Source organism: Oncorhynchus mykiss, chromosome 10 (assembly GCF_057628025.1).
Source record: "Oncorhynchus mykiss isolate SJ-2025 chromosome 10, ASM5762802v1, whole genome shotgun sequence".
NCBI classification, from domain to species: Eukaryota; Metazoa; Chordata; class Actinopteri; order Salmoniformes; family Salmonidae; genus Oncorhynchus; species Oncorhynchus mykiss.
In genome coordinates this window covers 16,222,747-16,243,342 of record NC_143031.1, presented here as the reverse complement: position 1 = coordinate 16,243,342, position 20,596 = coordinate 16,222,747, and the positions used below count along the sequence as shown (strand labels likewise).

Below are 20,596 nucleotides of genomic sequence, written 5' to 3'. Positions count from 1 at the left end.
TATTTGCAAATTATGGAGGAAAATAAGTATTTGGTCAATAACAAAAATGTATCTCAATACTTTGTTATATACCCTTTGTTGGCAATGTCAGAGGTCAAACGTTTTCTGTAAGTCTTCACAAGGTTTTCACACACTGTTGCTGGTATTTTGGCCCATTCCTCCATGCAGATCTCCTCTAGAGCAGTGATGGGTTGGGGCTGTTGCTGGGCAACACGGACTTTCAAGATTTTCTATGGGGTTGAGATCTGGAGACTGGCTAGGCCACTCCAAGACCTTGAAATGCTTCTTACAAAGCCACTCCTTCGTTGCCCGGGCGGTATGTTTGGGATCATTGTCATGCTGAAAGACCCAGCCACGTTTCATCTTCAATGCCCTTGCTGATGGTAGGCTTTGTTACTTTGGTCCCAGCTCTCTGCAGGTCATTCACTAGGTCCCCCCGTGTGGTTCTGGGATTTTTGCTCACCGTTCTTGTGATCATTTTGACCCCACGGGGTGAGATCTGCGTGGAGCCCCAGATCGAGGGAGATTATCAGTGGTCTTGTATGTCTTCCATTTCCTAATAATTGCTCCCACAGTTGATTTCTTCAAACCAAGCTGCTTACCTATTGCAGATTCAGTCTTCCCAGCCTGGTGCAGGTCTACAATTTTGTTTCTGGTGTCCTGAATTGCTCCCACAGTTGATTTCTTCAAACCAAGCTGCTTACCTATTGCAGATTCAGTCTTCCCAGCCTGGTGCAGGTCTACAAATTTGTTTCTGGTGTCCTTTGACAGCTCTTTGGTCTTGGCCATAGTCGAGTTTGCAGTGTGACTGTTTGAGGTTGTGGACAGGTGTCTTTTATACTGATAACAAGTTCAAACAGGTGCCATTAATACAGGTAACGAGCGGAGGACAGGGGAGCCTCTTAAAGAAGTTGTTACAGGTCTGTGAGAGCCAGAAATCTTGCTTGTTTGTAGGTGACCAAATACTTATTTTCCATCATCATTTGCAAATAAATTCATTAAAAATCCTACAATGTGATTTTCTGGGTTTTTTTTCTCTCATTTTGTCTGTCATAGTTGAAGTGTACCTATGATAAAAATTACAGGCCTCATATTTTTAAGTGGGAGAACTTGCACAATTGGTGGCTGATTAAATACTTTTTATATAAGTATATACATAAATGACCAGGATTGGGAAACACTGCTTTAGGGCCTAGCAATTCTCAAGTTCTGGCCATGTCTTTGGTACTCTCTGTTTTTGTCTTTTCGGTCTTGCTGAGATTTAAAAAGTATCACAGGAAAAGCGCAAGAGATGGTTTCAGTAAATTTAATTTTTTGCTGCCGCCTTGCTTTGAGCTGTGTGTCTTTACTATGTCTTCTGACTAAGCGTTTCTGTCCAGCTTCTGCTAATGACAGTACCCTAGTCCAGAGCACGGTCCAGAAACAACCCTCTATACACCCTAGGCACTGGTATAGATTTGAACGGATTGGATATGTATAAGCAATATGGGGAAAATTCCACCTAGCCTACCAGAGGGCAAGGTGGTGGAACTACCATATTACTTATACTTATCCAGTTTTTTCAGATCTTTTTTTTTGTCAAATGCCAAAGGGTTAGGGTATGTTTCTGGACTGGGGTTTCGCTCAAGTCACCACTTGAGTAAAACAATTCTCTCTCCCTCAGATGTGGAAACAAAACTGATTAACTCAAGGCCAGTGGCTATGATGAAATTCTATCTGGTGTACTAGTGCTTGGTTGGATCAAACCATTGCAACTAATGTAGGCAAATTTGACCCATTCAGTGAAATGGTTTGAACCTCCAATACTAAAAATAATACACTGACCATTGAAAGTACTTAAGTGTCTATGTTGGTACAACAGTCTGCAGCTTTCCGTTGCGCTTCTGCTGTTAACGGTGACAAGATGGCTGGTTCGTGGCTCCTGTCAAGATCGCCATTTGTTGCCATGGCAGCACAACAACCCGCCACTGTTGCCCGAACTGAGCTTCCATATCCTTGGGGTTTGTTGTTGCCCTCCCTCTCTCTGCCCATCTTTCCAGTCACTCCTTTTTTCATTCTCCCTCTCCTCACGCCTTTCTCTCTCTCTGTATCTCTATCTCTCTCTCGCTGTATCTCTCTCTCTCTCGCTGTATCTCTCTCTCTCTCTCTTAGGATGAAGGCAGTGAACAGTACCACGGACAGCACAGGCAGTGAAGACACAGAGATGGAAAGAATCAAACAGGTGAGCTCCACCATTACCTGTTAATGTTGTTTAAAGGATTATTGGTATGTAGGCTAGAGATAACAGGGTGGCCATTGCTCCCCCACTGATGGTGTCAGATGAGGATGACTATTGGCATCATCCAGGCTGAATCACATCCAGCCGTGATTGGGGGTCCCATAGGATGGCGCACAATTGGCCCAGCATTGTCCGGGTTTCGCCAGGGTAGGCCGTCAATGTAAATAAGAATTTGTTCTTAGCTGACTTGCCTAGTCAAAGGTTAAAAATACATTTAAATTGTCAGTTAACACTATTTCATTTTTTGTATTTGTGGGAAAGCAGGTGTTCTTGGTTTCAGAGTATATGCTTAATTGATTGGCGATGATCAGAATGATAATGACTGTGATGATGAAGATAATTTGTGTGTTTAGGACATCCTTGAGGAAGTGAGAAAAGAGCTCCATAAAGTGAAGGATGAAATAATCTGTGGTGAGTTCCTGATTTGTCCATCCATTTCAAGGAGCACTCCCTAACTTGTATGTCTTTAGCAGTACAGTCAATAAGAATCACAATACAATGTTGCTCCAGCTGCAGTAGTATATTCATATGCCTCTAACACAGTGGAGGCTGCTGAGGGGAGGACGGCTCATGATAATGACTGGAACGGAATCAAACGCTTTCAACCCATGTGTTTGTTGTATTTCCTAACATTCCACTTATTCCACTCCAGCCATTACCATGATCCCTGTGCTCTAACACTACATACAGTGCATTCGGGAAAGTATTCAGACCTCTTAACTATTTCCACATTTTGTTACTTAACAGGATTATGGATTTTAAAAAATGTTTAATCAATCTACACACAATACCCCATAATGACAAAGTGAAAGCAGGTTTTTCTAAATGTTTGCAAATGTGTTAAAAATAAAGAACAAATACCTTATTTGCATAAGTATTCAGACCCTTTGCTATGAGAAATTGAGCTCAGGTACATCCTGTTTACATTGATCATCTTTGATGTTTCCACAACTTGATTGGAGTCCACCTGTGGTAAATTCAATTGATTGGACATGATTTGGAGAGGCACACACCTGTCTATATAAGGTCCCACAGTTGACAGTGCATGTCAGAGCAAAAACCAAGCCATTAGGTTGAAGGAAATGGCCGTAGAGCTCCGTGACAGGATTGTGTTGAGGCACAGATCTGGGGAAGTGTATCAAAAAATGTCTTCAGCATTGAGGGTCCCTTAAATATAAGAGGTTTGAAACCACCAAGACTCTTCCTTGAGCTGGCCGCCCAGCCAAACTGAACAATCTGGGGAGAAGGGCCTTGGTCAGGGAGGTGACCAAAAACCCGATGGTCACTGACAGAGCTTCAGAGTTCCTCTGTGGAAATGGGAAAACCGTCCAGAAGGACAACCATCTATGCAGCACTCCACTAATCAGGCCTTTATGGTAGAGTGGCCAGACGGAAGCCACTCCTTAGTAAAAGGCACATGAAAACCGGCTTGGAGTTTGCCAAAAGGCACCGAATGACGCTTGGCATTCAGGTTTTATCAGACCAGAGAATCTTGTTTCTCGTGGTCTGATAAAACCTGAATGCCAAGCGTCACATCTGAAGGAAACCTGGCACAATCCCTACTGTGAAGCATGGTGATGGCAGCATCATGCTGTGGGGGATGTTTTTCAGCGGCGGGGACTGGGAAGCTAGTGAGGATCAAGGGAAAGATGAACAGAGTAAAATACAGAGAGATCCTTGATGAAAACCTGTTCCAGAGCGCTCAGGACTTCAGACTGGGGCGAAGGTTCATCTTCCAACAGGACAACGACCCTAAGCACACAGCCAAGACCACGCAGGAGTGTCTTCGGGACAAGTCTCTGAATGTCCTTGAGTGGCCCGGCTAGAGCACGGACTTGAACCCGATCAAACATCTCTGGAGAGACCTGAAAATAGTTGTGCAGCGACGCTCCCCATCCAACCTGACAGAGCTTGAGAGGGTCTGCAGAGAAGAATGAGAGAAACTCCCCAAATACAAGTGTGCCAAGCTTGTAGCGTCATACTCAAGGTTGTATTCGCTGCCAAAGCTGCTTTAACAAAGTACTGAGTAAAGGGTCTGAATACTTATGTAAATGTGATATTTCTGTTTTTATTTTTTATAAATTTGCTGGGGGAAAAATAAACTCTTTGTGCTTTGTCATTATGGGCATTGTGTGTCGGTTGTTGAGGGGAAAACGATTTAATCCCTTTTAGAATAAGACGAATGTAACAATGTGGAAAAAGCCAAGGGGTCTGAATACTTAAAGTATTTTATTTTATATTATTCTCTCAATTCACATATTACAAATCATATATTTGGACTTTTTATATAATGACTAATTCACAAGACAATGTGTAAGGAATTTTGGTGCCTTTCTCTTTCTCATGAATTCCCTTCCTCTTTCTCTTTCAGCATTTATCCAGGAGCTACAAAAGAGAGGACCAGTATAGTCTCTCAACATACAGCCACTGGGGGGGGGGGGGGTGGAAGGGGGGGGGGTGGAAGGGAGAGATAGCCATATGGAGGGGTGGATGGCTCATATATTTCCTTCAATGTTACACACACGCATACCTATACATTTAGGACTGTACCAATCGGCAGTCTTCCAAACTTTTTTAGGGGCTGTTTTTCTTGTTTGTCTTATGGTTTCAAGAGCTCTGCTGTGCTGTGCTTCTCTCTTGCTCCACCATCACTGCCTACCTTACTCTACTCTCTCCCTGCCTCCCAAGTCAACGCCCATATCTTACCTGGACGTATCTAGCCTTACTTTTCACTAGTGCGGAGCAAGGTTTGGCTCAGTTCGAATTTAAGGCAGTCAACTGAAATTCCAATTCAATTATTGAAAAAGGGCATCTAATTTCAATCACTTCTCAATAAACTGAAAAGGAGAAGCTATTTATGTCAAGTTTTACACATTTTGGATTTTAAATTCACTTTCTGAATTTACTGACTTCAATTCGAATTGAGCCCAAACCTGATGCAGAGAATTCAGGGAATACCGTCAACCACACCATCGAAACAGTACATTGTCAACAGTCGCACATTTCAGTCTCACACCAACCCATCTGTGGGGAAACGGTTCAGCTGCAGCGGTTGACCACACGGTGGAGCTGTGAAACAGGAGAATCGGATCAGAGGGCCTGCCTTTTTCTGTAGTCTCTGTACAACCCCGGAACAGTCGGAACTACAAATCCCAGCTTGCAACAATAAGAGAGATCTGGTTAAATATATGTCTGTCTGTCTACTGCACCTAATAGGAGTAGGGTGAAGTTGTTCCTAGACCCTGATCTTGGGTCAGTTTTGCATTTTCTCCACTTATGTTTAACTTTGGGGGAGAGGAAGCTAATCCTAGAACTGTACTTAAGGAAACTTCAACCACCTTACACTGCCACCTTATACTCTAATAGCGAACGGGTTGCCAACTCCTCTGAGCTCTTGCTACACCTCACATCAATTGTTTGTTTTTTCCAAACTCAGGGATTAGAGGAAGCATATCAGTTAGTGCTAGATAGGACCGTCTGCAACAGGTCCTATACTAGTCACCATGCCCACTTCTCCTTAGCATTTAGCACAGAGGATCGCAGCAGACCACCTATGGATGACAAACAGGTCCAATCCCAAATCAACGCCTACCCCCTACAACCTTTGCCTCCCTTCTTCACTAGTGGGGTTGTGAGAAGATTGTATTTGTGTAAGCAATATGGCATCCAGCCAATCAGAGCATGTTGAAACTATTACCATATTACTTATGTCTATCTTATCCTTTCAGATCTCCACAAGTGCATAGAGTCAGGGGTTGATTTTGGTATACGGTGACAATTCTCACCTAGTCACAGAAACAGAATGATTAGAATGGGCATTATCCTCTAAAAGCAATTAGCTATTGCTGATAGGATCTTAGATTATTTTAATTGTATCTATTTAAGAATGAAGAATGAATTCTTAAGCACTCCAATGTCCGTGACATTTCCGAGCTCCCTGTGCAGCACATCCAACAGGTTGCCAACCATATCCATTTCCCAATGACATGGGGAACCATGCCTGTTCTGTCCATTCTTTTTCTACCCTCCTAACACTGCCTACTCTTCTAGTAACCGCATAAGAAAAGGGGGGAGAGGAGGAGAGCAGGTAGGGGACTGTACCTGGTATGATTCTGCTGCAGTGCAGGTAACTGCAACATATCACAGTGCGACAGGGACTCTTACTCGACTTTGTATGTTCTTATAAAGATACTTAATACCCATTATGTTAGCCGCCTCTGTGGCCTCGTCCGATAGAGATGCCAATCTTCGCTAATGCAAGTCTGCCTCACCTCCTGAGCACTCTTACAATCCTATAGATTAAGCTAAAAAAAAACGTAGTACTTAAAAAAATCCTTATGGTTTTCTATTTCCATTGGAAATTCTGTGGTAATGAAAATAGAGGCCCACTGGGCAAAAACTGGTTGAATCAACGTTGTTTCCATGTCATTTCAACAACAACAAAAAATCCATGTGAGGTTGAGTCAACATGGAATACTGATTGGATTTGAAAAAAATCATAAACTTAAGGGAATTTTATTTTTCTTTTACCCAACTTTTTGTCTAAATCCAATGACATGGTGACATTTGTTTATTTCACTTTGAATTCACATTAGTTGACAACTCAACCAAATGTAAATCAAAACTAAACATTGAAATGAAGTATGTTCCCAGTGGGAGGAATCTTGATTTATTTTTAGATACATTATAATTGTTATTTTGGATTTATTGAAGGTGATTTTCTATTATTAGAGTGAAGGATTTTTACACTGAAATGTTGTGTGAGAGAAAATGCTGTAAAGACACTGGATTGGAGATACCTTTCTGGTCAAATACAGCTGCTTCTTGAATCAAACTGTGGTTCGTCTCATCTGTTGGTTTGGGGTGGGGGGAGAGACCATAAGGGAAGTATTTAACATTAAGCGTCATGGCATCATCGGGGGAAAATCTAAACTAAAGATAATTACTACTTGATATAATATAAGGTGGAGCATATTGAGAAATGGCTGGAGCTTAAGTAATGTAACAAACAATATTCTACAGACCCTATTGATCTAGCACTCAAGTCTATATGTGATGTTATTTGTTGGATGAATGTGGTCTAAATACCCAGCAGTCCTTTCTAGTCCACACATTTCATTGGTCCCAATGCAGTACACTGTAGGTCTATAAATTACATATTGTCTTTATAGAGAAAAAAAGCTATGCCAATGTAAAAGTGTGGTTGGGAATACTTAGCAGGGTCTGTAGACTTAGTATATGGTGTCATTTAATGGGACTCTGAATAATACGGAGAGTTGCTGGCCTTTTACTGTGGTCAAATAGCTTAAAATGGGGTGCCTGAACAATTTGGTACAAATTTAGCACTGTACAGGAAAAATATTTGGTCTGTGGGAGGTCTTTGTGCATGCAGTAACAGTAATGTATGCTTTTTTTTAGAGAGAGAATAGTGTAGGAACACAGAATAAACCAATATCACGATATGCCTTGCTCATATCAAACGGAATCGATATATCAAATTATCGATATTGGTGCCAACCACCACTAAATCACTTCATAATTAAGCATATAGCTTCATTTCATCCGTCTGCTATATTGTTCAAGCTTAAAACCTTAACTTCTTTCAACTAAGTAATTTCCTCCGGTAACTCATGTAAAACATGCTATGCCATTGTGAGAAAGTGTATTCACATTGCCCTCTCATAAGACTACTTTAGAGAACAAGCGTGCATAAACACCACAACTGAAGTTCTCAGCGGTGTAAATAGGCCACCCATGAGAACTTTTTTTTAACCTTGTTTCTGAATGGACCTCTCTCATTTGTCACGAGTTAACATAACACACCATTGTTTGGAGTACGCCTGAACCCTCCAAACGTTTCCTCATCTGGCAAAACACATTTCAGTGTATCCTTGCTTATGTCAACCTTTCCAGTTAACTGAATCAGATGAGCAGCATTTTTCATAGAGTTTAAGATTTCCTCATCTGATAAACCTCTACCCCAACTTTCTGTCTTTAAGTGGTAGTATTAATTTTCAGATTTGATTGAGCTGCACCACTGACACTCCATCATATGAACTATTGGCTATATCAGGGTGAAGATGAGAAGCAGGTTCTTTAGCCTCAAGTGTGTACATTTTGCATATTAAGTTGGCAGTCTGAGGGTCTTCTCTGAGCACTTGACATTCCTTAATTTAAACTCATTTTACATTGGACAAGAGCATCTGCTATATGACAGAGTGATTTACAGTTGGTGCATTCGTCTTAAGGTGGCTAGGTGAGGCAACCACATATCACAGTCATAGCAAGCTACTTGTTTTGGTGAAAATGTACTAACAGCAAGGTCAAAGCAAGTGGGGGGGGGGGGGGGGGTAAAGTGTGAGTGTTCGGTTGCCAGAGATGCGACCTAGTTGTTCAGTCTTTTTGTTCTGTATCTATGGACGCGACTCAGTCGTTCGTTCTAGGTGTGCTATCTATCATACTGGCAGGCAGCGTTCTTATCCATTGCTTGCTAGCTTGCCAACTACGGCTAACTTACAGTCACGTCAAACATTACAGCAAAGTATCTGCATTTGCGTTTGTTTAAGCTGTTTTCTAGTGACATTTATTTGGATGCATCCATAACAATGAGCTCATGATGCGCGATTTCGACTGGCGTAGAAAATGTGCTCTCCTCAGGACACTGTTTTCATGAGGAGCTAGCCATTGTTAGGGTTGCGTAAATTCGAATCTGGTATCAGGATAAATATAACAATGAGTCACCGATTGTATACTATGTCTTTTTTATTAGCTAAGTAATAAATGGCAAATGCAACTTTCGTATATACGGGCTCACTGTAATACCACGCAGGGCAGAACAGAGAACTGACAGGATGTATGTAAACAGAATTCTTTATACTGTGATAGACATAGTTCCAACCCGTCTGTTGGCCTACCACACTAGAGGCTGGGCGTGGTTTAAACTTGCCCAGCCTATCGCAGGCGCTCAGGCGGGTCCCCGCTTCTTGGAGTCCTCCCTCCGTCGATGTATAGATTCCTACTGTTCTGGTATCACCCCCTAGTTATAACAGTTGCTCAGTTCCTGCTATTGTGTTGTTCAGTATTTTTCCATCTCAGTTAAACCTCGTGATGACCACCCCTCCCTATCACAACTTTGTAAGATACAGCAAGTCACACCATGTGCTCAATATTGTTACATACAAACACAAGGACAAAGCATCTGCTGGGCTGTTATCTACAGTTTTGCAACATGCAGGTCACACCATGTTACTCAGTTCTTGTCACACACAAACAGGCAAGTAGCAAGCAGTTGTTTAATCTCATAATGATGCTCCAGTGCACAAATGCAGACACCTCACACAACCAACATCAGATAATATTTAATCATATATATGCTAATGGCTATCATGTAAAATACAGAATCCAACACCAACAACACAGCTAACACAATCACTTCAAACTGAAGCTGGAAAGAATGCAATCTAGCGGCACTTCGTTTTGTTTTACCTGTTTTCTATTGATAGTTCTTTGTATATATCCATAAAAATGATGCTGATTCATGATTTCGACTGGCTGAGAAAAGCTGCCTGCCTGTCTCATCCTGACTCCCGACAGGTTCACATTACTATGGAACAGCTGGGGATTGAATTTGAATATTGAAACAATGTGGGTCTAATCCTGAATGCTGATTGGTTAAAAGCGCATTCCAGCCAGTGTCGATTCCACAAATTACCACCAGCTAAATCTATAACGTTAAAATGCCTATTTACTCTGTTCCATCTGACTGCGCAATCCACTGCCTCATCAGCCCAGTCAGGTAAATTATAAACTTGATCTCCACTATAAAAAGCATCTAGACATCTTTTAGACTAACATTTAGTTTTCAACTTTGCTGTTTGTCTCTCCGACATTTGCAACATGGTTTCAACTCTCAAATTCAATCTCCAGCTGTTTGGAGGATGGCACTGGTGTTGTTAGGCAAACCGTGCCAATATATCCTCCAAACACCTGCGTCGAGGGCATTATCACTTGTATACAATGGATTACTAACATGTTCAAATAATGATTGACAGGTCTTCATTAAAAACTTTATTTTGATTTATTTATTCATACTATTTCATCCTTCCACAAGATATAGTACCGAAACAAATCTAGGGTTGCTACCCAAACCGGCTAGTCTTTCGTTCTATTGGTTCGGTTGCCAGAGACGTGACCCAGTCCTGTCTTTTTTGTTCTGTATCTATGGACAGAACAGTTCTAAACGTTTCATTGTCATGCTGGCTGGAAACGTTCTTATTGTTAGCTACAGTCACGTCAAACAGTGCAGACAGTAGCTGCATTTGTTTAAGCTGTTTTCTAGTGACGTTTATGGATACATCCATAACAATGAGCTAATGAGGCGCGATTTAGCCTGGCATAGAAAATGTGCTCTCTCCTCAGGTCACTGTTGTTCAGGGGAGCTAACCAAAAACACAGCTAACACAATAACTTCAAACTGAAGCTGGAAAGAATGCAAACTGGCTCCACTTCGTTTCGTTTTACCTTTTTCAATTTACATTTATTTGTATATATACATACAAATGATGCCAGCTGATTCATGATTTCAACTGCCTGAGAAATACTGCCTACCTGTCTGTCTCATCCCGACCCTACATATTCATTACTATGAGACAACTAAACACCGGCTTCGATGGCATTATCACTTAATTGGAACATGTTAAAACCCACATTTGATGCAAATGTCTCTTAAATATGAACATGAATAATGGTTCATGGTTAGACAATTATTTTTCATTTTCCAATATATACAGGTTATTCACACTTTTCTACTATTACATGGGGGGCTTTTATTTTGAACAGTTCTGAAATTCTGTGACCCGGAAGTACTTTTTTAGTGTTGCTGACGAGACGCTGATGTATTTAACAGCAAGGCATAATTCCAACAAATGTGACTTTTCAGTTGCATGCAGAGCAGTAGAGGCTGCTGAGAATGGCTCATAATAATGGCAGGAACGGAGCAAATGGAATGGCAGTAAACACCTGGAAACCATGTGTTTGATACCATTCCAAAGACCCCGCTCCAGTCATTACCACGAGCCCGTTCTCCCCAGTTAAGGTGCCACCAATCTCCTGTGATGCAGACGTTAGGATTGTGTTCTTGTCAAGGTTTGTCAAGGTTGTCAAGGTTTCTCATAATATGCAATTTGCCAATCAAATACATCCCATTCTTCAGCTTGTTGGTGCTTGCTTCTGTGCGCAAATCATTTGATCGTTGCAGTTTGAGATTATGTAGCCCTATTCCCTTCACGAAAATAAGATGGTAGGGCTAACTGGAATGTATTATTCACGATTTATTTAACTGCATTAAATTGATTGATCTGTGTTTCTATTCCAATAAAAGCACAAATGCATTTTACAGTGGCATACATAAGCCTATAGCCTACCTAAAACATCCATCATTACATTTCAAGCCCATACATTTCATAGAAATGTGTTCCGAATATTGTATGAAATATTCGGACGGTTAAAGGCCGACATTTGGTGGTTTAAATTTTTTTTAAACACCCTTTGTAACATGACTATAGGCCTATAAATGGTAAACATTGTGATTTTTGTGGAACGGCTGGCGTACTCGATTAATACCCGTTTCTACAGGGTATTTTCGTTTTATATATATATATATATATATATATATATATATATATATATATATTTATTTATTTTTTTTTTTTTAAATCTTGTATCCATGTTTTCTGAGTAACACCAACTTCTGCGATGTAATCGCTTGCATATACAAATTCAAATGGTTTTGTGTGTCTCAGTCAAAGTAGTTTCGATCACCAATTAGCTATTATGAGGGTTTCAGCTAGCCAACTTAATGGCTCGTCAAGGCATGAATTGATTGTGTGATTGTGACCTATGTCCATCACTACTGTAAGCCCAGTACTGTATTCAAACAAATTTAAACACAGCATCTTTTATTAGTATTATTTTTTTATTTAAACTTTATTTAACTAGGCAAATCAGTTAAGAACAAATTCTTATTTACAATGACGGCCCCTATCTCCAGTAGTAGAATGTATATTATTGAGTTCGATACAAATAAAATAAAAAATACATTCAAAATATGGATGTTTATTAGGCCACTGTAAAGTGTGACAAAAACAACAAACAGGGCAACTATAATTTTACTAGCCTACATACTGTAGACATATGCCTAATTCAAGGAAAACAGGCCATGCCATATCCAGACTTCCTCGGCTTCCTCAAATATTAATTTACTCTATCTTTTATGCTTTTTCGGGTTGCATCACTCAAGGAGAGAAACATCTGAGACATATTTTTCATGATGAACACTCGGAGATTCACTGGTAAGCCAAATTTGCCTCTGGATCCATCCCAATTGGTATTCTGTGCCCACTCGCGATATCTCTCTTTGGTTACGCATTCTTGGAATAGCACAACAGCATAACGGTCCGGGCGGCACATGCTGTGCTCGGTGAGCAGTTTGTTACGTTCTGGTGTCAGTCGAGGAATGAAAATGTCAGGGTGAACTGATGAACTGCCTGTTCTGAAGTGGAGTTCCGGAGCTCACATGGATTGGCATGAATTGTGACTCCATCAACTCTTCCCTCGCCCTCTTCAATGAGCCATTCTCTGTCTGACTTTCCACCAATGCGGCCTGGCACTCTGTCAATGCCACCTGGCTCTGGACCAATGCATCAGCCGTAGCCCGTATCTCTGCCCTCAGAGAATGTTTCTCTTTCTGCTGGTCTACCTTCAATGACTCGATGTCAGTTTTCAAAGTTTGAATCTGCTCCATGTGCAACTTTATCAGCTGAGCGGAATGGTACTGCGCTGGGCCCCCATCAATCATGGCCTATGATAGAAACAGTAGATGCATTAGCTCACTCAATCTTAACAATCTTAAGTGCCTGTTCTACACAAACGCTGCATACACAAACACGTTTTAGGAATCTAGCAAAACTCACCGCTTTCTTTGGAACCATGCGTTTTTTCATTGGGTCTAAACTACAGAACAAGAACACACATGGTTAATGTTCTGTAAAACAAAAAGCCTACAATACCTTCAAAAACATATGTTTCATACCGAGCCTTATTCTTATAAATCCACCCAAGTTTCTTCAACTGCCTTCTGACTGTGATTAGAGCAATGTTGATGTTGTGCTGTGATGCCAGCAGATTCCTGATCTCCTTCGCCGATCGCTCATCACCTTCATCAATCAGTGAGTAGATGGCTTGAATAGTCTTGCTGGAAATGGTATACAATCTAAACATGTGCAGCATACAGTAAAGACTAACAGTAGATGTATTTAAACATTATGTTTAGCATTATTAGGCGTACTGCAGCCATACTCTACCTGTTCATTTTCCTGGGCTTTCGCGTTCGGCGTAAAACAGGCATCTGACGATAGTGTTTTCGAATAGCACTGTCCGTGACTGTAATCCCCAAATCTAACAGTATTTTTGAAATGTCCTCAGTAGATTTTCCCTTCCTCCTGAAAGCCCTAATCTGATCACTTAAATGAATAGAGATCTTGGTCATGGTGCTAAGTGCTACAGTATAATCAAAGTGCATGAGGACAGCAGGTAGGTTGGTACGTAGGACTGGATCCTGAAAGTGAGGACAGTGGGAGGTCTGTTGTATACTAATGTCCTATTATACAACTGGTGGGTCTAATGCTGATTGGTTAAAAGCGCATTTCAGCCAGTGTCTATTCTACAAGTTACCACCAGCTAAATCTGTGACGTTAAAATGCCTATTTACTCTGTTCCATCTGACTGCACAATCCACTGTCTCATCAGCCCAGCCAGGCAAGTTATATAATTGATCTCCATTATAAAAAGCATTAAGACATGATCTCACATTTATTTTAGACCAACATGTAGTTTTCAACAGCAGATATTTGTTTAAACATTGGCTCCTGTCTCTCTGACATTGGCAACATTGTTTCAATATTCAGGAGAAGACAGGCAGGCAGCGTTTCTCAGCCTGTCGAAATCATGAATCAGCGGGCATCATTTTTATGGAAATATACAAAGAAATGTAAATTGCAAAAAGTTAAAACGGAATGAAGTGCATCTAGTTTGTAGTCTTTCCAGCTTCAGTTGGCTGTGTTGTTAGCTTGCTCCTCTGAACAGTGTCCTGAGGAGAGAGCACATTTTCTATGCCAGGCGAAATCGCGCCTCATGAGCTCATTGTTATGGATGTATCCAAATAAATGTCACTAGAAAACAGCTTAAACAAATACAAATACTGTCTGCACTGTTTTACGTGACTGTAGGTTAGCTGTAGTTGGCTAGCTAGCAAGCAATGGATAAGAACATTGCCAGCCAGTATGACAATGGAATCCATAGATACAGAACAAAAAGTCTGAACAACTGGGTCGTGTCTCTGATAACCGAACAAATAGAATGAACGACCAGCCGGCTTGGGTAGCAACCTTAGATTTGTGTCAGGACTATGTCTTGTGGAAGGATGAAATGACGTGAATAAATTAATAAAAATAACGTTTTTAACGAAATAATATTTGACTATGTTGGTAACCCGTTGTATAAAAGTGATAATGCCATCGAAGCTGGTGTTTGGAGGATATAGTGGCACGGTTTGCCGGCCCTCGATATAACCTCCAAACACCAGCTTCTTAGGTATTATCACTTAATTGTTAGCTGGAGTAACACCATTCCAGTTCTTCTCACCCCAAACTCCGCCCCTAACACAATTATTCGTTTAATTTGGATGATTACAACTTTCAACGAGACCTGGGCTGGGTTTCCCAAAAGCATTGTAGCACTAAGATCATCATAATTCCTTTTAAACTAAATGGAAACCCAGCCCATAGAGAAGAGACAGAATGGACACCGTTTTCAGAAAGCCCGCTCTTTTTTACGGTGCTACCCGTTCCAGGGTTAGGACAGTAACCAGCAGATGACTTGAAAATGATCCCGAACCTGACCTATCACCCATCACATATTTAAAGTGATAATACCGGTGTTCGGAGGATATATTGGCACGGGTGTTGTTACCGTGCCAATATATCCGCCAAGCACACGCTTCGAGGGCGTTATGCAATGGGTTACCAACATATTCAAATAATGATTGGATATTTTAATTAAAAACTTTATTTTTGTTTATTCATACTATGTCATCCTTCCACAAGATACAGTCCCGATACAAATCGAGGGCTGCTACCCCAGCCTGTTTGTCGTTCGTTCTATTGGTTCTGTTGCCAAAAACGTGACACACTCATTAAGTATTTTGTTCTGTATCTATGGGCGCGATCCAGTCATTCGTTCTATTGTCATACTGGCTGGCAACGTTCTTATCCCTTGCTTGCTAGCTTGCCAACTACGGCTATCTTACAGTCACGTCAAACACTGCAGCCAGAATAACAGCAAAGTAGCTGCATTTGCATTTGTTTAACCATATAACGTTAACTAGCTCTAGTCGGGAAACAACTTTAAGTACAGAGATCTCATAAAGTCTGCTTGATTAACAAAGCATCACAGATATTTCAAGGGAAATCAGATGACAAACCAGTTTTTGAAATGGTGAGTGATGGAACAATATTAGTTGCATATTTATTACATTTTACTAATTTAGCAGACACTCTTATCCAGAGCAACTGAGCAATTATGGGTCGCGCACTGGCCTGACTGTCTTTAACAACTAGGCTACCTTCCGCACTCATTTATACATTTGTTTCATATATAGGCAAGTCATTTAGCCGTTTTAATAAGCTATAAGGTCTCACTTCTACCATTATAAGAGAGTTTTGGTAATGCTGTGCCATCAATTTGTTTGAATGTATTTTCTCTCATCAACTTTGTAGGACAGTGAGGACAGACGCAGCCTGCCACTCTCCTTCCACACTGAGCCCAAACCAGAGTCACTGGTTCCTGATTGTGACAGTGGAGTCCAGTGTGCAGCGCAGGATCCAGAGATGACATCAGTAAAGCTGGAAGACTGCAGTCAAACACTGGGGCTGATTAAAGATGAGGAAGAGATTGTGAAATATACTAACCATTGTCAGAGTTCACACGAGATAAACCATACCATTGGTCTGACGGTGGGGATGGTTTCTCTCAAATGGATACCTTAAAACAGGTACATTTGACACATTTGCCAGAAAATACACACAGGATATACAGTTGAAGTCGGAAGTTTACTGTAGAAAAGGCCCATGGAGTTGGTGGAATAATCCTTTAATTCATTGCCACTTACTCAGCTGGGCCAGGGGCGCTTTAATTAGGTCAGGTGGAAATGTCAGACAGAGCTCAACTCCATAAAAGGAGGAAATTGCCATCGCCCGAGCTACCTGCTTTCTCTTCCTTAACTCCATCTGATCCAGAAGTTCTGTGTGTCCATGAATCCATGTAAGTCCACAGACTCTGTTACCTTTCATCTGAACTATCTGTTGCGATCCGGAGAGTGGGCCATCAGTTATTGTTTATAGTTTTTACTGCGGAGCACGGCTTGGAGCGCACTCTTCAAACATAGTGTAATGTTTGACTTTGATATCAAACTAATGGGGATTATAGATTGAATAACCACTCTTTGTATTCTTTCATGATTTATGATAAATAGTTACGAGCCTAAATGACTGGAGGAGAGGGAAGAATTGTCTCCACTGGAAGGAAGAAGAGAGGAGGAGAGAGCAGCTGAGGGAAAGGTCTTGGAACAAAGGAAATATCCAGGAGCTAAGCCTAAAGCAACAAATCAAATCAAATTTATTTATATAGCCCTTCGTACATCAGCTGATATCTCAAAGTGCTGTACAGAAACCCAGCCTAAAACCCCAAACAGCAAGCAATGCAGGTGTAGAAGCACGGTGGCTAGGAAAAACTCCCTAGAAAGGCCAAAACCTAGGAAGAAACCTAGAGAGGAACCAGGCTATGTGGGGTGGCCAGTCCTCTTCTGGCTGTGCCGGGTGGAGATTATAACAGAACATGGCCAAGATGTTCAAATGTTCATAAATGACCAGCATGGTCGAATAATAATAAGGCAGAACAGTTGAAACTGGAGCAGCAGCACAGCCAGGTGGACTGGGGACAGCAAGGAGTCATCATGTCAGGTATTCCTGGGGCATGGTCCCACAAAGGCTTCATCCTCAACCACCAGCAGCACCAGAAGAACCAGGCAAGCACCTGGTTATCTTAAGGATTATGTGGTCGAGTTTCTGATATCAAAGGGCAAGCCCACCAGAGCTCAAAGTGGTGATGGATCAACTGTAAGTTTCAGCCATCAACCATCCCCTCTGAGCCAAGGACCGGAAACTGCGTTGGAGCAGGAAAGTAGTCTACAGGAAGAACCCATGGAGGTGACTCCAACAGCACAGCACCAGCTTCCTGAGGCAGCCTCCGCTCACCCCTTAACTAATGGGAAAACGTTGAGGCACTCTAGACGGAGTGGGAATTCGACCAGTGGATACCCCTTTGGAAGTGGCCATGGCAGCCGCCATTCACTAGACCTCAGCGATTCACAGACCGCTGTCCTACAAGAGAAGATTAAATGATTAGCTTTGGAGGAAATTGAGCGTCAGATTGAGGAGGAACAACAGGCTGACGAACGATGTTACCAATTGGATGTGCAGGCCCGTAGAGCTCTACAGGAATGGGAATTCATTGCCAAGGACCTGGCACAGCGGCGACGGCACTGTCAAGCCAGAAGGGAATTGGAGGAGGCACGGATGGTCTCATCCTTCCTGGAGAGGAACGAACAGGGAGTTGACTTGACCACACCTCCACATGGACCTGACCTATCTGCCTTTCTTTCCCAATCTGCCCCTCTGGTACAGCATGGCACACAGTCGTCAACAGCCATCACGGAGCACGGGGGACAGACTGCTCCACCAACTGCCTCTATGCCAGTGACACAAGTTAGCATTCCTCCATCTGGACAAAGCATCACTCCTTTGCCTTTCCGCCAATTACCAACCACGGCAAATCGTTCCTCTCGTCCAGGGCCACGCCAGTCCTCAAACATCACGTGGGAGGGCTCTCACCCAATTCCGGCTGCACCAATGGAGGGTCTGGGACATTAGGGGACCGGCCCAATGAGGCCACAGTGGGCTCATTCGAAGTCCCGGGTTTATCCTTCACGCAACCAGAAGAGGGAGCGAACATTATGAAACTTCTAGTAGCCTCAGCCTATGGAATTCCCAGACCCAAACTACCATACTTTGAGAGCGGAAAGGAGAGTGAATTTGGCATTGGAGAGCCTACTGGGTATTCACAGTCATCTGTCAGAACACTACAAATACCAAATACTAATGGATCATTTGCGGTTTCCCAGTGCGTACTGGCTGGCCCAATCCTTTATGCACTCCGCAACACTGTACACTGCCGCTCTCCAGGCCCTGAAGGCGAGATATGGTGAGCCACGCCAGCTAGTCCAGAATGAACTAAACAACATCCTGAACACATCTCCAATTAAAATGAGAGACCATGCTGCCTTCCAAGAGTTCTCCCTGGCTGTCCAATCACTGACCTTGATGCTCCAATCCATTGAAGGAGAAGACTGGAACGAGCTTAAATGTGGTTCCCACGTGGACAGGCTTCTTAGCAAATTTCCAGTGTACCTCAGAGACAGTTTCATTGAACATTGTTTGAACAAGGGCATCCTGAGAGAGGGCTCGAGAAGCACCTATGCTCTCAGAGACCTGGCCGCATGGTTGGAGGTGAAGGCAAAGGCGAAGAGCATCGCTCACCAGGCCACAATCTCAGCCACCGGGTGAAGGAAGGAGTTTGAACTCCAGGAGAGACCGAAAAGGCCAAATCCCCCTACCATGTACTTAAATAGTGAGGCCGGGGAGGAACCCGGGAAGAAGACCCCTCTCAAGAGCAAGAACATCAAATTCCAGCCTTACTGCCCATATTGCAATAGTAAGGGGCACTTCCTTGGCTCATGCCCCAGGGTAAAAAAGCTCACTCGAACTCAATTGAAGGCCTGGATCCCCTCAGGCGAGCGATGCTACAAGTGTGCCCGTAGCCGTAAGGCGGGGAGACCTGCACATTGAGGAAACCCTGCAATCGTTGTAAGGAAATCCATCTCACCGTGTTGCATGATGTAATTCCCCAAGCACAGAAAGAGCAGAGTATGCTCATGGTAGGAGCTGCAAAGGAGGTGTACCTCAACTAGCAGAACCGGTCTCCAAAGGTCATGTTGAAGGTGGTCAAGGTCACTCTGCAAAGTGAAGGGAAAAGCATTGATACATTCGCCATTTTAGATGATGGGTCAGAAAGAACAATCATTCTCACGGCGGCCACCCATCAGCTTAACCTGGAGGGAACCCCTGAGTCTCATAATCTCAGAACAGTGCGACATGATGTTATTCAAATGAAAGGCTTTGCTGTGACCTTTAGCATTTCACCTTCAGGAAACAGGGATGTGTCCTATAACACATAGCACAATCCCAAACACTGCCAGATCTGATCGCCGCCACAAACCAGACCTCAGATGGGGTGGCTTCTATACCCACCTCCCTTGCGGCAGAGACGCCTACTCCTCCAGCATGCACAAGCAATTAGCTTCCCTGAGGAGCTAAAAGCTCTGAAAGCTGGGTAGGGAAGTTGCTAAGGAGAGCCGTCCAGAATATGATCAAATCCTTGGAGTGATCAGAGTCGATTTTGGACCCCGATGCTATCCACCAAATTATCCTTGACTCCAGACACCCTCTTACCAGCCTCCTCATCAAGAGTTATGATGAGAGGCTTCTCCACCCAGGGCCAGAGAGGGTCTATGGGGAGATGAGGCGGAAGTACTGGATAATTGGAGGACAAGGAGCCATTCATAAGCACCAATACGCCTGCGTAGAATGTCAGAGATGGCGGGCCGGAGCCAAAATGGCAGATTTACCCCCTGCTCGCTTGCGCCTCCTCAAACCACCCTTCTGGTCAACAGGAGTGATTGCTTTGGCCCATTGACGATCAAGCTTGGTCGTCGAGTGGGAAAGCACTGGGGCATTCTATTCAAGTGTTTGACAACTAGATGTGTTCACCTGGACCTACTGGAGAGTTTGGATACTGAAGCCTTCCTCATGGCCCTACGGCGGTTTATCTCCCGACGGGAAACCCAACGAGATCCTGGCTGACAGAGGTACAAACTTCAAAGCAGGAGAAGCCAGGTTGGAGGAAGCTTTCCAAGCCATGGAACCCAGCCTTCAGGATCAGCTGATGGACCAACAAATCTCATTCAAATTTAACCCCCCAGGAGCTCCTCATTTTGGAGGAACATGGGAGCGAGTGATCAAATCTGTAAAGACGGCCTTATGAGTCGTACTGGGGGACCAAACTGTCACTGAAACTGTCTTGGGGACC

At 42.8% G+C, this 20,596-nt stretch overlaps 1 protein-coding gene across 5 annotated transcripts in view; it reads left to right on the top strand.

Annotated features, from left to right (window-relative positions):
* The window catches only part of LOC110534856 (vasodilator-stimulated phosphoprotein), a 39,986-nt gene extending 32,874 nt beyond the window's left edge, over positions 1 to 7,112 (top strand). For all 5 annotated transcript variants that reach the window (XM_090186007.1, XM_021619791.3, XM_036989792.2 and 2 more), the window contains 3 exons: positions 2,152 to 2,221; positions 2,632 to 2,689; positions 4,650 to 7,112. In XM_090186007.1, the coding sequence (XP_090042133.1) occupies positions 2,152 to 2,221; positions 2,632 to 2,689; positions 4,650 to 4,687 (166 nt within the window). In that variant the 3' untranslated portion in view covers positions 4,688 to 7,112. The remainder of the gene's footprint in view (positions 1 to 2,151; positions 2,222 to 2,631; positions 2,690 to 4,649) is intronic.
* The last annotated feature ends 13,484 nt before the right edge of the window (positions 7,113 to 20,596 follow it).